Source organism: Mustelus asterias, chromosome 3 (assembly GCF_964213995.1).
Source record: "Mustelus asterias chromosome 3, sMusAst1.hap1.1, whole genome shotgun sequence".
Classification (NCBI taxonomy): domain Eukaryota; kingdom Metazoa; phylum Chordata; class Chondrichthyes; order Carcharhiniformes; family Triakidae; genus Mustelus; species Mustelus asterias.
Window position 1 is genome coordinate 29,987,768 of NC_135803.1, and position 23,441 is coordinate 30,011,208.

General features: G+C 38.9%; 1 protein-coding gene across 2 annotated transcripts in view; it reads right to left on the bottom strand.

Annotated features, from left to right (window-relative positions):
• Positions 1–879: 879 nt before the first annotated feature.
• rubcn (rubicon autophagy regulator) overlaps positions 880–23,441 on the bottom strand; it is a 61,752-nt gene continuing 39,190 nt past the window's right edge. For both annotated transcript variants that reach the window (XM_078206762.1, XM_078206755.1), the window contains 9 exons: positions 21,612–21,672; positions 17,415–17,547; positions 16,189–16,334; positions 16,032–16,096; positions 15,054–15,292; positions 13,881–13,942; positions 10,796–10,949; positions 9,462–9,555; positions 880–6,982 (listed from right to left, as the gene is read on the bottom strand). In XM_078206762.1, coding sequence (XP_078062888.1) covers positions 6,819–6,982; positions 9,462–9,555; positions 10,796–10,949; positions 13,881–13,942; positions 15,054–15,292; positions 16,032–16,096; positions 16,189–16,334; positions 17,415–17,547; positions 21,612–21,672 — 1,118 coding nt within the window. In that variant the 3' untranslated portion in view covers positions 880–6,818. The remainder of the gene's footprint in view (positions 6,983–9,461; positions 9,556–10,795; positions 10,950–13,880; positions 13,943–15,053; positions 15,293–16,031; positions 16,097–16,188; positions 16,335–17,414; positions 17,548–21,611; positions 21,673–23,441) is intronic.

A 23,441-nucleotide genomic window follows, 5' to 3' on the forward strand; every position in this document is an offset into this window, starting at 1 on the left:
AGGGAGCTAGGGCTGTTCTCTCTGGAGCGGAGGAGGCTGAGGGGAGACTTAATAGAGGTTTATAAAATGATGAAGGGGATAGATAGAGTGAACGTTCAAAGACTATTTCCTCGGGTGGATGGAGCTACTACAAGGGGGCATAACTATAGGGTTCATGGTGGGAAATATAGGAAGGATATCAGAGGTAGGTTCTTTACGCAGAGAGTGGTTGGGGTGTGGAATGGACTGCCTGCAGTGATAGTGGAGTCAGACACTTTAGGAACATTTAAGCGGTTATTGGATAGGCACATAGAGCACACCAGGATGATGGGGAGTGGGATAGCTTGATCTTGGTTTCAGATAAAGCTCGGCACAACATCGTGGGCCGAAGGGCCTGTTCTGTGCTGTACTGTTCTATGTTTCTATGATCTATGCATTTTAAATAATGAAAACTTTGTGCTTGCACTAGATAATTTGAATTAAACCCATATTGTTCAATATCTGATCATAAACTCATATATTTTAGGGGTGTTAATTATTGTATCCTCTTCTAATCTGAACTGGAAATTTGTGCCTTCTGCACATACTTTGTCTTTTTGAAAGTCGGTCCAGAAAAAATACTTGCCATAAAATATGGGATCGTGCTCACCCAAACAGCAACTACACTTCATATACTTGTAGATCCTTAAAGATAAAAACAGCCAATGCTCTAAACAAATTAAATGCAAACTAAGTAGGATTGTAATTTATGAAAATTCAGTAAAACTCTATTCAACTTGTCCTTTGCAACACACAATTGCAGATTGAAAATTGTACTCCAGGTATTAAAACCTTTGTACTAGATGTCCTTAATAAAAAATTCATAAAACATTTAGAAGTAGTTTTTTTTATTGTGGATGGGTTACTGAATATAGTTACCATGTAACGATATAATGTTCTTGTTTCCAGTCCAAACCACACAAACGACTTTGAGAGAATAGGACTGTTTACAAAATTACACTTTCATAATATGTACAGTTTAAATATCAATGTCAGTGCTTTGCTTTTCAGCTTCAAATTATTTTTCCTGCCATTCAACTTTAGGACATTCAGAATGAGCACACTGTTATTCAAAATTAGGAAAGCATAAAACGCAACAAAAAGCTTTAAAAACCTGCAAGTTTTCAAGAAATTGTATGCTTAAGCCAGAACTTAACGGATTTAACTGAGAATGTGTTGCAGTTATGAAATTAGTACTTTAGCACATATTTCCAGATATTCATTACATTATATTACACCTTCATTAAATGGAACTTTCTACTTAACTAGTCAGTGAAATTAATCCTCGTCAAAACCACAGAATTCTATAAATACATTTTTTCAGAACAATTCTACATGGGTCTAATCGAATAGAGTATGGTTTGCTGCATTCCATATAGCTAAATCATTAAAAGGTAGTCTTGCAAATTCAACTTCTGTGAGGGTGCCAATCAGACAGCAGTATATCTGCCACTAAATATACACCAATGAAATTTTCCTGTCCATTGAATTCATGGCATGCTAGTCAGAATATTTCTCAATTTGTTTAAACCATTACATTTCTGTACACTTTATTCATAGAAATTACAAACCAATATATAATAGCAAATTCCTGTAATCTTGCACTTTCCAGTTTTTAAAATTTTATCTTAATAAAGGAACTTCTTGAAACAAAGCTCCCGCAAGCCAAACAAAATCAAATACTCAAAATGCAAACATATGGACCACAGTGTTTAACTAATAATTAGCAACCACTTGATGTGTAATTTTTAAATAACCCAACATTGAAAGAAAGCAAACATCAGCTCAGGAGAACCAGCATTTGATCTGCCAACCAACATATTAAGATTTTAGCAGCTTTACATGGAAAGAATACAAACAAAAGCTTACAGGGTAAATTATCTCCATAAGACCATATGGTTGGACTACTTGGTGGTTTTTAATGTTGTTCAAAAAGTTAGCTTTTTTTTCTGCTAGGTTGTATGCAACACAAATAAGACGCCAACGCGTGAAAATATTCAGACAGAGGAATTGGTTATATAAATCGTTAATAGTTATTGAACACAACATTGTTTAGTCATTTTTGGTTTATTTTGCCACATCTGTAGTTTAATTAAAATGTGCATATCTAACACGCCTGCAGTAAAAAGGAATACATCAACAGCATAAGGCATTTGCACCCTATACTTATATTTACATTCAGCAACATGTCTCAAGTCATTCGAGAGAATGGCATTCAATAACAACTATTTTCCAAACATCCTGATTTGATGCTTACTGCAGTATACATTACTTAGTTAAGACTAAGATTAATAAACTGTTACAATATTATACACATTCACATGGTCTGCCCCAAGATGTCTAGACACCACAATCTTCAGCTTTGATAACTATTGAGTGCACCAATTAGCAAAAAAAAACTTAATAAATGCTCTTACTTCCTCCCCAACTTACAATGTTTCATATTCCCGAGTGCATAACTGATTTTTATTCTCAACTTCTGGCATATTTATAAAGTATTCTAAGATGAAAGGAAGTCTGCAGTGCAAAATTATTTCACTGGCATTTTATACTGCCTTAATGAAACGTTACAACTTTTTCATTTTTTAAGATTCAGTTTGAAAGATCATTTGTGGGGAGTAATTTGCAACATTCAGCGATCCTATAAAAGGTAATGAGTATCACAAAACTTCATTTCTAAAAGACAGCACAAAATGATTAACAAAGATTTGGGGAAGCTGGAAAAAAAGATAATGCACATGCTGCAAAAAGAACAATGTTCAGAAGTGCACTGGTCGTATCTGAGCCTATTTCTTGTCTGAACTGCCAAGGGGGTGGTGGTGGTGTGGCATTGAGAAACAGGGAAATGAAACAATTAAGATAAAACATCATAGACAAATTCCAACAGCAAATTTTTCAATATTCAAAGACAGCACATTTTCTACAATAAATTAATATAAAAATGTTTGTCAGAATGCAAATCATGACAAAATATTGGAGACCTTAGTTATTTTTTAAATTTATTCTACCATGGAATGAGGGTGTTGCTGGTGAGGCCAGCATTTATTGCCAATCCCCAATTGCCCTCAAGAGGGTGGCAGTGAGTCACCTTCTTGAACGCCTACAGTCCTTGTAATCAGGTACAACAACATTGCTGTTAGGAAGGAGTTCTGGGAATTTTAACCCAGTGACAATGAAGGAATGATGATATAGTTCCAAGGCAGAATCTTGTGTGGTTTGGAGGTGGTGGTGTCGCTGTGCATCTGCTGCCCTAGTAATTCAACAAGTGCTTTTGAGCTACCTAATTCATATGATTAATCACGGATCACTGAAAAAAGTGGCAACATTTTACAGTAAGTATGTAACTTGTCGTTCCCTGACATCAAATGATATTTAATGCAGTTATCAGGTGCTAAAATGCATTAGCAAAAGTCTTTGCAATTCTACCAAGATTAGTTATTAAGAGGTTGGAATCTTAGAACCTGCCATCCCCTCTATGTACATTAGAGGCTAGTACCCACATGAAAATAAGTCACAAATAATCAGAGAAATTTTAACAAATTTGAGAAAAGGAAGCCCCACCCCAAAACCTGGAATTATAAGGGTCACATTTTTGAAATCCTCTATCATTATTCTATGTCAAAAATCTGTCCAGTTCCCCAATATCTCAGTTCATTCAGAGCAGGAAAGAGGAGGGTTTTATCTCAGCTCTGTACCAACTTAGTGGATCTCAGTCAAGCCAGTATTAGGAGCTCTAAAATGATCTGCAGGATGAGGTGGTAGGAGCATCATCTGGATTTTACCATTCTTAATTCCTAAACAGCAGTCTCTGCCAGGAGTATGTGCGAGGACAATGCCTTCCATTATCAAATTGTTTGTGACAGATGCTCATATATGAATAAAGGCCACAGCAAAGTAGTGGAGATAATTCCTAGGAAGTCAATCTTTAGGAAGAGAAATTTGGAGGGAAAAATGCACCCATTTATATAACAGAATAAATGTTCTTACTGATCACCTTACTCCTATTTCTCATGCAGTGGTTCTTGTGTGCATTGCTGCCTGTGCAATGCATGGCAGTAGCTATTCCTTATGCTATAACCTGGTGGATATTTGCAGCACCAAACCAAAGTCCAACCCTGCCTTCAAGCATCCACACGCATGCACTTAAAGTTAGAGCTGTAACAGTTAAGAGTGAAATCCACGGTCAGTTTTTTTCCTTCCCAGTTCCAGGAGTATGAAAAGCATTGCAACACCCTCACTGTTACTCTGGACAAGACCAAATAAGAACACAATCAGGGATTGTGTCTTTATCTGTTGGCTCAGCATCACATGATGCACTTGCTTAACTGCCCATCAGGTTTAGGAAATCTTAGTTAAAGACCCAGATAACAAATACCATTACAAATCAGTGACCATCTCTGCAGTCTTGTTTCTACCTTCCACAAACAAACAAATTACATTTCCTTCATACTATTTCCAAGTGAATTCTTATTCATAGAAAAATGTTCTGTGTCCACTATTTGCGATGCAAGCAGAGTGCTTTTGGCAATCCAGCAAAATACAACAAAAGGAAAATGTTAAATGGAGCATTCAAAATCTCTAATTCACAATCCAAAAGAACACCACAGACCCTACAATGGACAGAGACTGCAGCAAAGACTAAAATGAGATTTAAAAAGCACTGGATCGCTGAACAGAGATTCAGATGACTCAAAAACTCATGCTTCATATGAATATATCATCTGAGCGCCTGGAATTGCATTATTCACACACACCCATCCAATCAATCCTCTTCATGAAATGGAAATCTTAAAAGGTGATGAGTCAGGTTCAGAACTTCATATTGCATATCTTTTTACACTGGTCTACAATATTTATTTTCTCCATAATATTGGAATGACACAGACAAGAATGCCTGTTTTATTATTGGATTGCAATGGACCCAAACATCTTGTTTTGTATATAGCACAAATATTATAAAAAGTTTGCTGTAGCAATGAGAATGGCCCAAAAGTGAAAGAAAGGGCATCGAAATATCAAGCTGAAGATAATTGAAATGATGAGGTTTTACAAACCTCACAGCAACACCATTCTCACATGACAAATTTCATTCGAAACAACTAGTTTGGAATTCTGTAATAAGTTAGGGCAAAACCTAAGGCAGATTTCACAGTTATGAAATTTTTGAAAGGCAAGATTTTTTTGTTTAGATTGATCATAAATACTTGGTAAACAATCATATCCATAACTTCAATCACAACACCACCCATCTGTATTCAGCCGAGAGTATCTGATACAGACACAATACCAACCAGCTTTTTCTCCACCTGAGTTAAGACAACACATTACAAACAAACATCAAACTTTCCGGCACGGTGGTGAAGGGACAGATTTTTCTGCATTTGATAATGGGTTTTAATTGGCATTATCCAGATCCGAAGCAGTACAATTACAAAAATACTTAAATAAGCTTTCTCTCTGTCTGCTCCATTCTGTCAAACGCCAAGTCCGTTTTAATTTGTGTACCAAGCTTACCATAATTAATTTCCAAACTATTAACTGCACAGTAATGAATAAAACTAAACAGAGCAACTGATTGTGCGACAAACAGCACACAAAATATCAACTGACAGTAGAGAATTATACCAACCAACACAAATCACAACAGCAAACAACACCTGAAATGCTTCCTGAAGGTTTATCACTTCACAATCTGTTCATTGTAATATTAAGAGTCTTTAAAGTAGACATGCATATCTCTTGCTAGAAGCCATAGTGCAGTTTTGTGGGATCGGTTTAATCCATTACAGTTCATTATCCCTATGACAATACGATGAAATAGATGATTAGTATCATGAGACCCCTCCAATCATCCTACTTTACTAATAACCTGGCTGTACAATACTTCAAACACTAGGTTTTGACAGCTACTAACAAACTGTTACATTCAAGCCAAACACTTATTTCTTGAATAATCCTTTTGCCATCCTACAGAATCTGAAATTAAGATAAATCTATACATTCTTGGCAAGTCCTTTTAATTATAAGACGTAGTACGTTATAGCAGCTCAAATAGGGCAGTAACATAAATCAACTTTATGCAACTAAATCTGCAATATCCAAAAACATCAGTTGTTGATGAATGGAACACTAAAGACTCTCTTTGGCATCATCCAGCATTGTAGTTCCTAGTCTTAAACTTTCAGATAAGATCACTGCAGCACCGATAGGTATCAATGCCATAGTAACTGACAATTAAGTGCTACAAACAAATTAGAACACCCAATATCAAAAGGTGAGAATTTTTGTTTGCAGACATTTTAATTGACTCTCAAAACCTCTATGTATCTAACTTCAGCCAACAGTAAGAACCAGGATGGAAACAGATGCACAAAAAACAAGAGTAACTCTGTTCAGTTGACTGAAAGAAATCTTGCTCACTTTTGGCATGAATGTAGACCATTCCAGGAATACACCTTGTAGTAAGAGGGAAGAATGGTGCCTGTTATAATACACACAATACCAGGATTACTCCGGATATGACAGCATCCTTGCCTCCCCTCCCAAAAAGAGCCTTTAGACATTCATGTAAAAAGATATTCTAAAAATTGTTCAACAAAACGGACAAATGAAGATGAGCAAAGACACCATCATTAAGTTTCAGTTCCTGGAAGGCAATAGATAGCATCTTCATTATAGATATGCAGTATAGGTATAGGCTATATTGCCAGTTCTAATAAAAAGTGCATGAATCAAATCTGCTTCAATCCAAAATGTCAAGTTTCAAGTGGTTTTGTCAACTTTTGCTGTTGTCTTCTTGTTCAGTCATAACTTGTACTCTGTGAACTCTCCTCCTCTTCGCCCTCAGACTCCAAGTACAGTTCTATGGTCTGTTTGGCAAGGAGTTCTTTACGTGCCTGCAACCGGTCACACCGGGGACACTGATCTGATTTAAAGCAGCACTTGTGATAACATGCTTTACATTCTGCAGAGTAAAAAAGACAATTTAAAACATTGTACTCAAATCTCACAGCAACAGTTCAAAAGATAAGTTTCTAACATAAGTCAACTTAATTGGTGTTAACTCAAAATGTGTTACGAATGCTGAAGCAATGATGGGACAAAGTTCAAATCCCACAGTTTACGAGAAAGAATTTGAATGGGACATTTCCTCAGAACAAACCACCCCAACCTCTCAGACAGAATGAACAGAAGCTAATGAGTGAACATCAATAACTTCCATTTATATAGCTCCTTAAAGTTGGTTATCATCTCAACCGGCTTTACAGAGGTGTAATGAAATGATAAACGGACACCCAAGGCTGAAGCGTGCCAGTCATTAGTGCCGGCAAGATCTTTTGGTCTCGCTGATGGTGCATCCCCACCATGGGTTTCTTGGCTGCAAGGAGGGGTTGGGGGAGGAGGGGGGGGGGGGTGTCTGAAGATCCTGCCGCTTGTCAATGGCGGGCTGCCTTCCGCCACCACAAAACACGTAGCAGGTTGCACGGTAAATCCCACCCAAGTCAAAGGAGATATATTCGAAAGTTTGATCAAAGAGGTGGGTTTTGAGGAAGGTCTTAACAGAAGTATAGTGGAGACGGAAAGATTTTGGGCAATAAGTGCAGGACATGGGAACCAGATGGCTGTCAATAGTGGGTGGAAGGGATGGAAGGAATACACAAGAACCAGAGTTAGGGATCCAAAACAAAAGTTTCAAGGTGGGATTGGCCATTAGGAGCTTTGGAGGTGACAAAGGCATGGATGAGAGTTTCAGGAGATGACTGATGCAGGGGCAGAGGCAGACAATGTTACTGAGATGGAAATAGACATTGCATTGCAGGGAGGATGGGGTTGAAAGCTCATCATGGGTTTACGTAGGACACAGAGAATGCAAACATGATACATGTGGAGATATTGGCCAGGGAAGAGAACTACATCAGTGGTAGTGGCCCAAGATGGTGTCCTAAACCCAAGCATCTTCAATAACTTTCCCTCCATCATAAGGTCATGAACTGGAAGGTTCTCTGATGATTAGTGTTCAGTCGCATTCCTAAACTCTCAGGATAAGCTCTAATACAGCAAGACGTAGGCAACATTCAGGTTTAGTCTGATATGTGGCAAATAATATTCATGCCACATACAACCACCTCCAACAAGAATCTAACCATTGCTGCTTGACATTCAACAGCATTCTATCATTGAATCCCAATCATCAATATCTTGGGGAATTATAACTGGGTGGCACGGTGGTTAGCACTGCTGCTTCACAGCTCCAGGGGCCTGGGTTCGATTCCCGTCACTGTCTGTGTGGAGTTTGCACATTCTCCTCGTGTCTGCGTGGGTTTCCTCCCACAGTCCAAAGATGTGCGGGTTAGGTTGATTGGCCATGCTAAAATTTGCCCTTAGTGTCCTGAGATGCATAGGTTAGAGGGATTAGTTGGGTAAATATGTAGGGATATGGGAGTAGGACCTGGGTGGGATTGTGGTCAGTGCAGACTCGATGGGCTGAATGGCCTTTTTCTGTACTGTAGGGTTTCTATGATTTCTATGAACTGACCAGAAATTGAACTGGACGGCTATGTAAATACTGTGGCTACAGCAGCAGTTTGGAGGTTGGGAATTCTGAGGCTAGCTATATAACATTCAAGGATGTGGGACAAGTGCAGGAAAATGGGCAGGACAATGCAGCCATTTGATCAGCAGTCCATCTACAACCTTAAAATATTCACTCCCTCCACTACTGGCAGCATTGTCAATGATCTACAAGATGCACTATAACTTGACAAGCCTCCTTTTATAGAGGTCACATATTTGAATGGTGCTATCACCTTGAAGGTCAAGGGCAACAGTTACATGGGAACACCAACTGCAAGTTCCCCTCCAAGGCATACACCACCCTGACATGGAACTATGCAGCTATTCCTTCACTTTTGCTAGGTCAAAAGCCTGAACTCCTTTTCCGAGAGCATTGTGCATGTACCTCCACTGCACTGACTGCAGCAGTTCAAGACAGGGGCTCATTATCACATTCTCGAGGACAATTAGGGATGGACAACAAATGTTTGGATGATGTGTACAGGGGAAGCATATAGGGTAGCAGGAAGTAGAGAGGCTGAGGGAAGAACTTTAGAGCAAAGTACCAAAAAAAGGAAATAAAAACAAAAGGTGGTATAACTGGGTATCAGGAGAGCCCCAAGAGAAAAAAAGTCATGAATTGAGATCCAGAACAGAAAACTTACACAAATTATATATATTACCCCTCAAAAAACATTTCATGGACTATTACATGTCAATATGACTAACAGTTGTTTATATACACTGGGTACACAAAATCAAGCTGCCCCAGCATAAATTAGGTATGCAGATAAATATATAGTACATGCTAAATTATGTAAGTACTATTGAGATTAAAGACACTATTAGAATACCGTCTGTTTGACTCGGTGTAACTTCAAAAGACTCACCTTCACATCGTTTACATTTGTGCAGTTCAAAAGGGAAGATGATATCTGTACCATCACCACAGAATTCACAGATGAAGCCTTTAGCCTGACAAAGCTGTGTAAAAACAGGCCAATTATTTATTTATTTTACACTGCTCTATTACATAAGAGTTCACTCTAAGAACAGCAGTTCATGAGTTAGCCAACACGCCCCCAGATGAATATTAGCAGCGCGATTCATAAATTTCAAATTACAAAAGCATGTATGATACATCAAAATAGGTCCCAAATTTCAACCTGAATGTCCAGGGTTTCAAAGTCCTGGGAGAAATTCACACTTCCCCACTGGTAATGAACAAAACTACACATTTCGGCAGTTTTGAACTGAACTTAAAAAGTAGGAAGAGTGCATCATTAACAAAACCTTCTTGCTTATACAGGATTTATTAGATTGCCATCGTTCAACTTGCTCAGAAATTAAGGATCGTGCAAAATGAAGAACAGGTTAGAAATAGCAAAAAAATTAAAAAGGATAGAAATTTCCCTGTGGTCTTTAGAAAGTGTCAACATGGTAAGATGGAGTACCTGAATTTACTATTCTTATCAAGTAGTTAACCCAAAGGTTTGTGGAAGCTGACCCTATTAAATGCTTTAAAACAATGAACACAAAAATTCCACTTAAAACTAACTTATGAAAAATAATCCAGTAAGTAATTTCACCAAAGCATATTAGACAGATGCAAGTCACTTATAAATCTCTCCAACTTAGAGAGAGATTCTTCCAATCCATTTACTGGAGTCTCATCAAATAGCACTTTTGAGAATTGATAAAATACTAACAATTCAATTTTTTAGATTTGAATATTGGCTTGAATTGGTGACTCGTATCTGTAAAAACTGATACACGACAGGATACAATGTGACTTTATGGGATAAAGGATCTCTACAAACTGAAGCTATGGATAATATTGTGGATCATAAACTTCTTGCCGAAGTTAATTTGGCTCAAAATCTTACACAGCAGCCTTATTCAGAAGAAAAACATTGAAGTTAAACCTTTATTTAAATAGGGTGTAACTCATTCATGGGTTCTGTATTATCACCATGAAGGAAACAATTCAACCAGAACATCTCAGCTTCCATATGGATGATACATAAGGTAAACCAGAAGTCAGTAGAATGGTAGCAGAACTCATCTCTCTCAACCGTGTGGAATGTTCCTATTCTATTGAATAAACCACCCATACTTCACATCATTGGATGTACTTTTATTTACAATACTGTTGTATGCTTATGCTGTACAAACGACATAAATATTTATTTATGTTCATGGTGTAAGTTTCTTTTCTACATACCATGCAGTTCTCCACATGTGCTGCACCGATCTTCACCAGTTCCTTCAACCTTCCAGCCAGTTCCCCTTTCTTTACAGCAGTCAGATCATTCAGTGAATATAGATGATAATCCTCAGTCAGGTGACCTGGTTCTATGTCAAAGCTATCCAGGAGGCTACAAAAGAGGCACATTGCAATATTCTACAGTTGAGATTATAATTCCTGATAGTCCAGAGGAAAAAAAAGTCTCATCCTTCAACAATAATTAATATTGGGTATTTTAGGGGTTGCTATTGGCTGAGCATCAATATTTACTGTTTCAGCTCAGCCATTCTTATATATAGTTACAGTAAGTTTTGAAATAGATCTCAATTAAATAGCAAGCACAATGTAATTAATTACTGTGACTTTAGCAAAATTGACAGAGGAAACTATTTCAAATATTGTTTCTTCATTCTCAAGTGCAATCTTCAACTGAGTGCTTGAACTACAGCTGGCAATATTCCAATGGTGAGGAAAGTGCAGCTGCTGAGCGCATTCAATTATATTTTTCTTTTTAAAATCCTCTCCAAAGTCACAAGTGTTGCAACCTCCCAGATGCATGCCAATCTATTATAACTTCTGGTTTGAATCTCGCCAATCAGTTTTCTGTTTCTTCCAAAGATCAAAACAGCCTGAAGAGTCAAGAATGACAACCTCTGACAAAAACATCCATTATTCCTACTCCTGCTCTCTGCAGTCTTTGACACAGGTGACTAGTATTCTACTTAGCCAATGTTTAACCTCTGTTCTTGAAGAGTGTGTCCCTTTTATCATTACTAATTAACATAATTGTTAAAATACTTGACAATTCATACTCCGCTTCAGATGAAAGAATTTTGTTACTACAATCTCCACTACTTATGTTCTCCCTGCCCTACTTATTTCTGATAACCACCAGGAAAATGGGGTCAATCAATCGCCATCATCACTGATATTATGCAAATCATATAAAGCACACCAACTATTTCAGGCTTTAAAAAGCAGTTTTCACTGAATTAAAGTGCAATTAGCTATTAGTTCAACCTTTCAAGCCGTCTGACCACCGTCAGGAACAAATGCAGTCTCCAATTGCAATTTAAAGACTAGAGATGAAACTAACCAGTTCCTGCATCCCCATTCAGCCAGAACAAACAATCCCTTCAACTGTTTGGACATTGCATCCTGCACAAAAAGTGCAAGCCATGCAGTTGCAAATTTTTAAAAAATGTACACAAAATGAATAATGGGTGGACTAAATGCGCATTCAATTTATCATAAACTTGCATCTAAAGTTGCTAATAACTGACATTTTGATAATCCATTTCATTCTGCTGAATATGCAGTCTCCTAGAATCTGGTTTGTCAATCCTATTTTGAGCGTACCACTGTTTTGACAAACTAATTTTTCCACAGGTGCAAGAAAGCTCACAGCTTGTCTTCCCTCATCTAAGGGTGGTGTCATGGGGCATTTTCATAAAACTAGACAGCACAGAAGCAGCTATACCATTAGGTGTTGGTTTTTAGTCACACCCTTGTGCTCTTTAACCGAGAGCCCTGCAACTTTTCCCCCCACAAGTTTATATTCAATTCCCTTTTGAATATTACTACTAAAATTTATTTTCACCATCCTTTAGGCAGTACATTCCAGATCATCAGAACTCACTGCATTAAAAAGCTGTCTCATCTGTCCTCTGGTTGTCACTTTCTCGCTACCAGTAGAAACAGTTTCTCAAAATTTTGAGCATCTCAGTTAAGTCTCCCCTCAATCTTCACTGGAGAATAATCCCAGTTTCTCTCTTCTATCCACACAGCTTTAGTCTCTCATTCCTGCTCCCATTTTAGTAATTCTCCACTGCATCCTCTTCAAGGCTTCTTAAAGTGTGGTGCCCACAATTGACACATTATGGATTTATGGACTACTACCAATTTCGACCATCTCATTCTAGTGATCATTCTTCAGATGCTCAATTCTCCAACCCCCATCCTCTTATCTAGAGTAACCAATGGAGGAGAAAACAAGCTCAGTGACATTGACCAGTTGGTTAGGAAAAAGGCAAAGTCAGTGTAAATTGCTAAATAACCCGGAATTGTGTTAAGACAAAAAAGTGAACTTGAATATTAAGGGAAAAGGGCAGCCCAAGAAAATGTCCAAAGATTAGCAAATAGAATTTTCAGAATGTTTCTTCAAAATTAAGGCATTTTGATTAATTTTTTTTCCTGAAGTCAAATCAGATTGTAAACTGACTGCATAAGTCATCACAGCACCAAGTGTCCACATCAGATTGGATGATAGAAAAGCAATTGGGGTGTATTTTTAGAGAGCCTTGTTCATTAGAGTGTGCACGCATGGCTTTCAGTTCATTTAAGTGAAATAAATTTATGAAAATGGTGAGCAATATTCTTCGGATTTTCCAATGCATGCTGACAGCGAGCAAGGTCCCTCTCCATAGATGAAGACTCAGAAAATCTACTTTAAGGTACCCCCCCTACATTCCATCTTACAGGCTGGAGTTCTTCAAAAGGGAGGGGACAATGTTCGTGAATTATTGAAATTGTAACCCCTGCTGGAAATTGTCACTGGTTTTTAACCCATCTTAAACAGGGTAGATGCAAACAACCACATTGCATAGGGTTATATCAACTGTCCAACAGCACTCAATTTTGGAGGATGTAAGGAAACCAGGACAATTCTGTGGTATGAAAGATTAGCAAACGAATTAGCTTTAAAGAAATACTCTGAGATGGAATTAAGAAAAACAATTGTAAGTTGGCAACAAATAACCAAGAACAATATTTTGCACAATTTTTCAAGTGATGTGTAGCATCAGCATTCAAAGAAAAGGGAATCCATGTGGTATATCTTATGAAGTTTTTTTTTGATGGCAGAAAAATGGCAGCTGGTCCCTAAAATCGGAGAGCTGTTAGTCAATTGTTAAATTTGAATTTCCAGCCTGGGGTACTCAAATACAATATTCTATTACCACCAAGCTAATAGTAGCATCACAATCAATTCACACTCCTCCCCCATTAATGCCCTATTTCATGGAAGGGCTATGGAAACAAGAACAAAAAAAATCGAACTTACTCTTTTGCCAGCCTGCATGTTTTGAATAAGTTCTTCATGTGAACTAGCTGGAGTCTCAGCATCTGACAACATTTTTAAAAATAGAAGAAAATATGACAATGTACATTTATTACATTTATTTTTAAATCACAATTTGGTTTTGCTGTTGAGAGTTTTTGGTATCCATATGAATTATCAGAGTTTTTAAACACTATCCCAATTGGATTATAATCTGACAAAACAATTTTAACACCCTTGGATAATACTGAGTCAGCTGAAAAAATGCAGGACTGATTCAGTATTGCTAGATACTTTGTGAAATATGGTAAGAAAAAATTTAAAAGTTACATTTTTAAAACAATACTTGGACTCTTAAAAACAGTTGCTACTGAATAATATATTTTATGCTATTTTATTCAGTGGATGGAACAAATGCAATACTTCAAAATTTTATATACAAATGAATTGATCAATAATCTAGAACAGAATCATAGAACATGACAGCATAGAAAGAAGCCACTCAGCCCATCACGCTTGTGCAGGCTCTCTGGAGGAACTATCCAATTAGTCCTATTCCCAAGCTCTTTCCCCATTGCCTTGTAAATCTTTCTTTTCCAGAATTGATCCAATTTGTTTTTTTGATGTTACCACTGAGGCAGGACATTCCAGATCACAACAACTCATTCCATAAACAAATTCTCTTAATCTTTCCTCTGGTTCATTTGCCAATTACATTAAATCGTTACCCTCTTATTGGATGTTCTTAAAATTTAATTAGAATCCTAACTATAACATTGTCTGTGACTGTGCAAACTCCACACACACATTCTCGGCGTGTCTGCGTGGGTTTCCTCCAGGTGCTCTGGTTTCCTCCCACAGTTCAAAGATGTGCGGGTTAGGTGGATTGGCCATGCTAAATTGCCCTTTAGTATCAGAGGGATTAACAGGGTTAATATGTGGGGTTACGGGGATGGAGGGATTGTTGTCGGTACAGACTCAATGGGCCGAATGGTCTCCTTCTGCACTGAAATGATTCTATGAACACTAAAAATGAATACCATACTGGTGGCATTACAACAAAAACAGTACACTCATACACTTGATCACTGTCACTATCAAGAAAACTGCATATTCTAATCATTGGAATAATTTATTTTACAGTCCGAATAAAGAAAATGCCTTAGGATTGCTTACATGGACTTGATCCAGAGCCTTCACCTTTCGATACAAAACACCATTAATGTCCTGAACATTGAAGAGTGGATCATTCCATATTTTATTCAGCAAATCCTTGGAAAAGTTACTGACATAATATTTGCTGAAGTCCCATTTCCGCAATATCCGGCTTGGGACCACCGACTGGACATTCTCATGACAGCACTGACAGAAATATTTCCCCAGATATTCACAATATCGTAGTCTCTTTATGTAATCTGGAAGAAAAAGGGGGTAAAGTTTGCAAGTTCAAGAACCAGTCCAAAGATGTGCAGGTTAGGTTGATTGGCTATGCTAAAATTGTCCCTTAGTGTAACTTAGAGGGATTAGTGGGTAAATATGTAGGGATATGGGGGTAGGGTCTGGGTGGGATTGTGGTTGGTGCAGACTCGATGGGCTAAATGGCCTCTTTCTGCACTGTAGGGTTTCTATCTAACTGTTGGGGAAAGAGCAAGTTCACAATAGAATGGCATCATAAATCATAGGACAAAATAACTTGTAAATAAATGAGAATTTGTATTCATCCAAATGCATTTGGGAGGTATGGCTCATTCTTCTTCCTCTCAAAAGAAAGAATGACCCATTGCCAATCATGTCGGAACAAAATTTGCTTCTCAGCTTCCAACAGCGTCCTTTTTAAGATCAAATACTACAATGCACAAGACTGTGGCTTGTCAACAAACCTACTGCCCATTCTCTGCATCTAGGATCTCAGAAAAGTGCACCAGTATTATGCCAGATTTTTATTGTTGTTTACAAATCATACTTCAACCATTATTTTCAGGGAGGATGAGGGAAAAGGCATAATGGAGGAACTGTTAACTACATAAAGTTGTATATTTACATTAACAAAATGTGAATAAAACACAACTCCTTACAGACAGAAATAGGATACTGAATATGCAAGTACAAGCAGAACTTTATTACCACATTGCTAACTTCCTGAACATCACTTACCTGGCTCCACTCGTGTACCACATCCTGCACAGCGGTAATTTTGTTTAGCAACAACCACCTTTCTCCTTTAATGACAAAAACATTATTTCACCAGACAGTCTCAACTTACACACAAAGAACACCAAGTGAAAAAAACATTGAGCCAGCTTTAGCTTACTTGGGCGAAGGGTGAATGTTGAAGATTATTTGTGGCCGAGGTGGTGCCCATTCTAAATTTCCTCGCACTCTAATTCGCAGTTTGTAAATATCAGCATGCTCACCGTCATCAGGAGACACCGGAAAAGAGTCTGGAATTGGCAAAAGCTGCAGGAAAGTTACTTTCTGTAGCACTAGAATAATTAGTTCAGCAAAAGCTAAATTTACTAAAATTAACAAAATCAACAAGTGCTACTGGAAAGGGCAGGGAAAGGTACATGTCAGGTGGGAAAGGAACACATTTGAAATTGAATAATCAGCTGTGTACTTTGGTGACTCACTGCTTTCCATTAGACACCAGGGCCTGAATTTTATCTTCGATATCAGCGCCTCCCTGGAAAGGCGCAGCCTCCTGCGGCACCGGACCTCAGTGCTGCCTGTATACTCTAGCCTCTGGGTAGTGGCATCTTCAGTATTCCCTTTCTCCTTGGCCTCCCTGCTGGCCCTGCACCAACTGAGCCCATGCCTCTCCTCTTACAGGTCTCTGCCTAGCACGGTCCCACCAGCAGAATAGACTATCCCCATTGGGGATGACCAGTGCTTTGAAAATTAGGGATTGACTGTGCTCTAACCATTAGGAAAGCCTTCCAAGGAAGCTCTGAAGTGCTGAAAGTCGCACTTCAAATGCTAAACAATGACTCGGAAACTCAAGCTAGACTCTATACGCATACAGGTGTGAACTCGCAATGACAAAGAAACTGCTGCTGCTCCGAGGGCCTTCTATCCCTCCCTTGCATGAGGAAATGCAAAAGACATGAGCGCCCATCTGTTTTGTTCATGCGACGAGCTGAAAAATCTCACAGGCAGCATAAAATTGCTGTTGATGGCTCGTTAATGTCCAAAATTGGCCCTTTAAATGTCAGCAGGCAAACATCTGATTTATTTGCACATACTTTCTGACCTAGAAATCACACGGGATGCCTTCAGGAAGTGCACCAAACATTGTTTTGCACAATTTAAGGTCCACCCCAGCCACGTATAATTCTAGCCCAGGTGCCCCTTTTGCAAAGTCAATAATTGAATTGCCACCTTTTAATATTAATTTACATGTAGAAAACCTGGTACATTTTATTTTCGGACCCTGGATTCTAAAACCACTTGTTTCATTTAGCAGGGCCTCCCAAGCTGCAAGTCATCACATCAAATTTCTTTACAATTGCAAAGTGGCAAGTTTAATTTTTTTCCTACCTTCTGAGGAGCATCATGCTCTGGAACCAACCAGTCCAACTCAGAGGCAGCAGGAAGCTGCATCCCCTCAAACTGCTTCAAAAGGCCCATGGCAACAGCCTCAGCTGAGTTTGAATGAAGGAATGAAAATGAACTGTAACACAAAGAAATACACAATTGCCACATTACATTGTTTTTAGGTAAAAACAATATTTTATTAATTTCTGCACATCTTAAATTTATAACTAACATTTAAATATGCTGGTGCAATAAAAACCTGATGCGAGATCAAATAACCCTTTATATTGAGGCTTCAAAATTAGAGCAAGAAACTTGAATATACTATTCTTTGTTTTATTCATTCATGGGATGTGGGTGCCATTGGTTGGGCCAGCATTTATTGCACATCCTTAATTGCCCTTGAGAAGTTGGTGAGCTGCCTTCTTGAACTGCTGCTGTCCACGTGGTGTAGATACACCCCCAGTGCTGCTCCATATTGACCCAGTGACAGTGAAGGAACAGTAATATATTTCCAAGTCAGGAAAATGAGTGACTTGGAGGGGAACTTCCAGGTGATGGTATTCCCATGTGTCTGCTGCCCTTATCCTTCGAGATAACAGTGATCGTGGGTTTGGAGGGTCCTGCATAAGGAGCCTTGGTGCATTCCTGCAGTGCATCTATACAACTAAAAAATTGAGTAGGTACAATGGCTCTCCTTTAGAAATATTTTACATCATGGATTCATTGCCATTACAGTACAAAAGGAGCCAATCGACCTATCTAGTCTATGCTAGCTCTCTGCACAGCATTCCAGTCAACTCCAATCTCTTGCCCTATTCCCATAGTCCTACAAGTTTATTTCCCACAGGTGCCCATCCAATTTTCTTTAGAAGTCATTCATCATTCCTGCTTCCACCACCTCTTGGCCAGCGAGTTACCATTTGCTGTATAAATGAATTCTTCCTCACAGAAGAGGCACTGATCCTTGCATTCCATGAGCTCCAATTTTGTTATCATTCATCTTAGTCTGTTCCTATCCAATATGGTAGTACTTTTCCTCCAGTAACAAACACACTCATCTTTTGGTCCTTATTCCACTTTTCTGCTTCTATGTGCTGGTCCCTACTGTCTTGCCAATTTAGTTTAAACCCTACCCAACAACAGTGTTGAGCCTCCCGCTAGGGCATTGGCCCCAGTCTTGTTGAAGTGGAACCCATCTCTTGAATAAGCATCTCCTGCCCCAGAATTGGCCCCAATGCCCCAAGAATTTTAAGGCCTCCCTCTTGCACTATACTTCAAACCACACGTCGATCCTTTCTATCTTCATATTTCTACTCTTGCTAGCATGTGGCACTATGAGTAAACCAGAGATGACTACCTTCAAGATGTTACTTCCTCTCCAGCACATGAAAATCTGACCATTAGCTTAACAGTTATTCTCTCTCACTGGTACCAACATGCCTCAATTTCTGACTCACCCAAACAATATTCTGTACCCTTTCCATGATGCACTTCATCCTACCACAAGGGGGCAAAATACCATGCAGGACTCATGATAATTGTTACAGAAATGCTGAATCCCCCCATTAACTATGGAATCTCCTATGACGACTGCAATTCTACTCTTTGCTGTTTCCAACTGTGTAGACCCTTGGCACTAAAGTCTCAACTGCATTCCTTCAAGGTGTCATTGCTCCCAGGCATCTCCAATGCCGAGTACGGGTTTGAGTGGCACACACCTCAAAGTCTTCTTTATTTCCTGCACTCCCAGAAGGCCATCTATCTACAATCCTGAACTGTGCCAAGTTATTTTTCAGTCAAAACTCAGCTGCTCCTCTGTTTAGCAGCTTCACATCAAATATGTAACTGGGGTTAGATCTGTTGAATTTTATTCCTGTTTGGAACATTTCTTCAGTTTTAATTCATGTATTTGCAATATTTTGCAGCATGGGTTTGTTTCCTTGAGCATTTTCTACCGACTTGGGGCTCATTGCAACCTTGCAGTTCTCAAGCCCCAATTCCAGAGGTGTGGAAATTTATTCTGTTGCCTCAATAGAAAACAGAAATAAATGAGGACCGGTGAATAATTTTCTTTTTAACAAAAAGGTCTGTTTCTACCTTGACTGTTGGTGGTGTTGTTAGTTTTAGATTTGTAACTAACGGCAATAGTTGAATTTATCAAATAATGTTTTACTTTTCCCCAGTCAATGAGCTGAAATGGGTGGTGCTAAACAGGTGGAAATAGGTTCTCTTATTTATGGAGAGGAACTGGGTTCGGAAACTTATCTTAATGACCAATATGTCGAGATGGCAAACAGTCTGGCCGAGAAACTGAGTCATTAACAAAGGTAGAGTGTAGTGAGAATCTAGGACAAGGCTTCAGTCCTACCAAAGTTTATCAGGAGCAAATAGTTCAACTAAGATTGGATGCCAGGCAAGCAGTTTGACACACAGCAGGGAACCAGAGAACTGGTGGAGGGGTAGAATCAAGAATCACCAGCATACATATCAATACTGACCCTGTGTGTGTGTGGTGTTGCCAAGAAATAGCAAATAATGAAGACGAGAAGGGATCCAAGGATAAATCCTTGGAGTTCCCATATTTATAGAGAGATGAAACAAGAAGCTACTAGCAAAAATAATCCGGCTATAATGAAATTGGTAACAGTGAACCAGGCAAGAGAAGTCACACCAAGGGACGTGGAGAAGATGCATCAGAAGAGAATGAGGAGAGCAACAAACAAACACCATTTAAACAGTGTTTGCCAGTTCGACAAGCAATGCAAAAGAAATTTGATAACAGCACTGCAGCAAACAAGATTGGAAACCGACTTCAGTGGTGTGTAACCTCAAATAAATTAAATTAGGGAGGTTGTAAGTGTGAAATCATGCATTTTGGTAGGAAGAACATGGAGAGGCAATGTAGTAAAGGGTAAAATTCTTAAGGGGGTGCAAGAGCAGAGGGACCTGGGTGTACATGTGCACAGACCATTGAAGGTGGCAGGATGGGTGGAGGGAGCAGTTAAAGCAGTATGTAGTATTTTGGGCTTTATTAATAGGGACATAAGAGTACAAGATCAAGGATGTTATACTGAACTTGTACAAGACACTAGTTAGACCTCAGTTGGAGTATTGTGTACAGTTGTAGGCGCCACACAATAGGAAGGATGTGAATGCATTAGAGAGAGTGCAGAAGAGGTTTACAAGAATGGTCTCAGGGATGAGTAACTTCAGTTGTGAGGATAAATTGGAGAGGTGGAGACCGCTCCCTTTGGAGATGAGAAAGCTAAGAGGAGATTTGATAAAGATGTTCAAAATCATGAAGGGGCTGGAGAGAGCAGATAGGCACAGTAGTTAGCATTGCTGCCCCTCAGCACCAGGAACCCGGGTTCAATTCCAGCCTGGATGACTGTGTGGAGTTTTCATGTTCTCCCTGTGTCTGTGGGTTTCCTCTGGATGCTCCTGTTTCTTCCCATACTCCAAAAATACACGAATTAGGTGGATTGCCATGCTAAATTGCCCCTCAGTGTCATGGGAACTAACAGGGTAAATATGTGGGGGTTACAGAGGTGGAACCTGTTGTCGGTGCAAGCTCGATGAGCCAAATGGCCTCCTCCAGCATTGTAGGAATTCCATGATTAAGGGAGAAACTGTTCCTGTTTGTAAAAGGATCAAGAACAAGAGGACACAGTTGGAAAGTGATTTGCAAAAGAAGCAAATGTGATGTGAAAAAATGCTTTTCCACACAAGTGGTCCGGGTCTAGAAATGTGAGGGAAGCAGGTTAATCAAGACATTGAATGGGGCATTAGATAAGATAATTATCTGAACAGAAACAATGTACATGGGGTATGGGGAAAAAGGAGAATGGCATTAAGTCATGGTGCTCGTTTGGAGAGTCGACGCAGACGCAATGGGCCAAATGGCCTCCTTCTATGCTGTAACAAATCTGCACCATAAAATGTAGCAATTGCACCCACTTCACCTGCCCCCTCTCCCCGTTAGCTTAGCTGCTCATTGTTTGGCTTAGAATGTACTCCCTAACATCCGTGGGAATGGTTACAATTCTTCAAACCTGCTGGCCTAAATACTGGAAATTAAAATAGGGCAGATTCTGTTACAGGCAATGAAGATGAAATTTATAACAAATAAACACATTCATACAAGGTTAAATTCTCCAAATAAAAACTTGTGATACTGCAAAATTTATTTAGTCTTACATGGACTCAGAACTCATCGCTGACTTACTCCTTGAAGCCAAATTTCTTCTAATATCAGCATCTGTAAAACAAAACACAGTATTCAAGATATTCCTTAAAGAGCACAACATGAACTCAAAAGGATATTTCCAAAATTTGAAGGATCCTCTCCACTACAAATACACCATGTATAACGGATTAAAATAAAGCTTCTGCAAATACAAATGCCAATTTTCAGAATACTAATGGCCAAGGCAAAAGTGGATTTTATTCATGTAAACCCAACAATGCAATTTACAACATGTAACTCAATTTGTAAAGAAAGTGAATTAATGACACTGAAATTTGAACAGCACAATTAACTTATAGAAGAATAGAAACCCTACAGTGCAGAAGGAGGCCATTCGGCCCATCGAGTCTGCACCGACCACAATCCCACCCAGGCCCTACCCCAACATATTCACCCGCTAATCCCACTAACCTACGCATCAGGACTCTAAGGGGCAATTTTTAACCTGGCCAATCAACCTAACCCGCACATCTTTTTGACTGTGGGAGGAAACTGGAGCACCCGGAGGAAACCCACGCAGACACGAGGAGAATGTGCAAACTCCACACAGACAGTGACCCAAGCCGGGAATCGAACCCGGGACCCTGGAGCTGTGAAGCAGCAGTGCTAACCACTGTGCTACCGTGCCACTTGGACTTGGAGGTCTAAATATTCGATCAAAGAACAGTAGGACACAATGAGTTTCCAACATGATCAGAGGATTGGCAGGGAAAGAAATCATTGCACAATTTCTAGTAGCCAGTGTGTGTGTGACACTGGTCAACACTTTAGTGTCACTTGCCCATCACTTCAGCCAAGGAGAAGAAAAAATGCACTAAGACTAAAATAACCATTTCAAATGAATGATAGTGACTGTCCAATACCATGACCCATTTTTATGCAACTATGTGATACTAATGGAGTAGTTATGCTTGTCTGGCTTGCTTTAATATGAAAGGTGAGATTTCTTTCACAGTGAATATCAATTGAGACAGTTGTTCTCCACTATATAGACAATGGACCTTGCAAACTGCTCATTTAAAAATACAAGTGTAAATGTCATATAGATAAACTTGTAAAAGTCTATGTGATCAATAGAATAGATAGTTACAACTCAATAATACAAATTATTTTCTTCTTAAATGTAAATTAGATGCAGCTCATTTATTTTGCTTTGTTGAGCTTAATCAGTTTTATCATTGGCACTTTTGGAAAAGCTACATAAAATGTCTGAACAGAAATATCAATTGTTGTGCCAAGGGATTCTACAGCAAAAAATAAACCGTGAGATCACAAAGATGTAGACATTTAGTTAACCCGAGAACAATACTCAAAAAGCAGCTGAAATGTACTCAACAACAAACCTAAGCCACCACCGAGTTTAATAATGGACACATACAGATTAAATCCAGTTAAAATGGAGAACACCAAGACATCACAATACTAGCAAAAGGACCATTCCTTAGAACACAGCTAGCAGTTTAAACTAACAGATAGTGGGATCAAGCTTTAAAAATGCTCATTAAAAGTCTAAGAAATTACACCTTTAAAAAACCACATACAAGGAAAGCTGCATGGGCACAGGACAAGTTTTAATGTTAAAATCAATATGCTAAATGAAAACCAGGGGCTAGAAAAAAAACCCCAGCTAGTTTCATCACCTTTGGAAACCTAATTCATTATATTGGCTCTTGTGGGAGGCTCATAAGATTGCGGAATGAGTAGAAGCCAGGTTCAGTCAATGTAGTCAATGACAAAATGACAGAATGCATAAATATTCCACCTTTTAAGATATCTCAGGC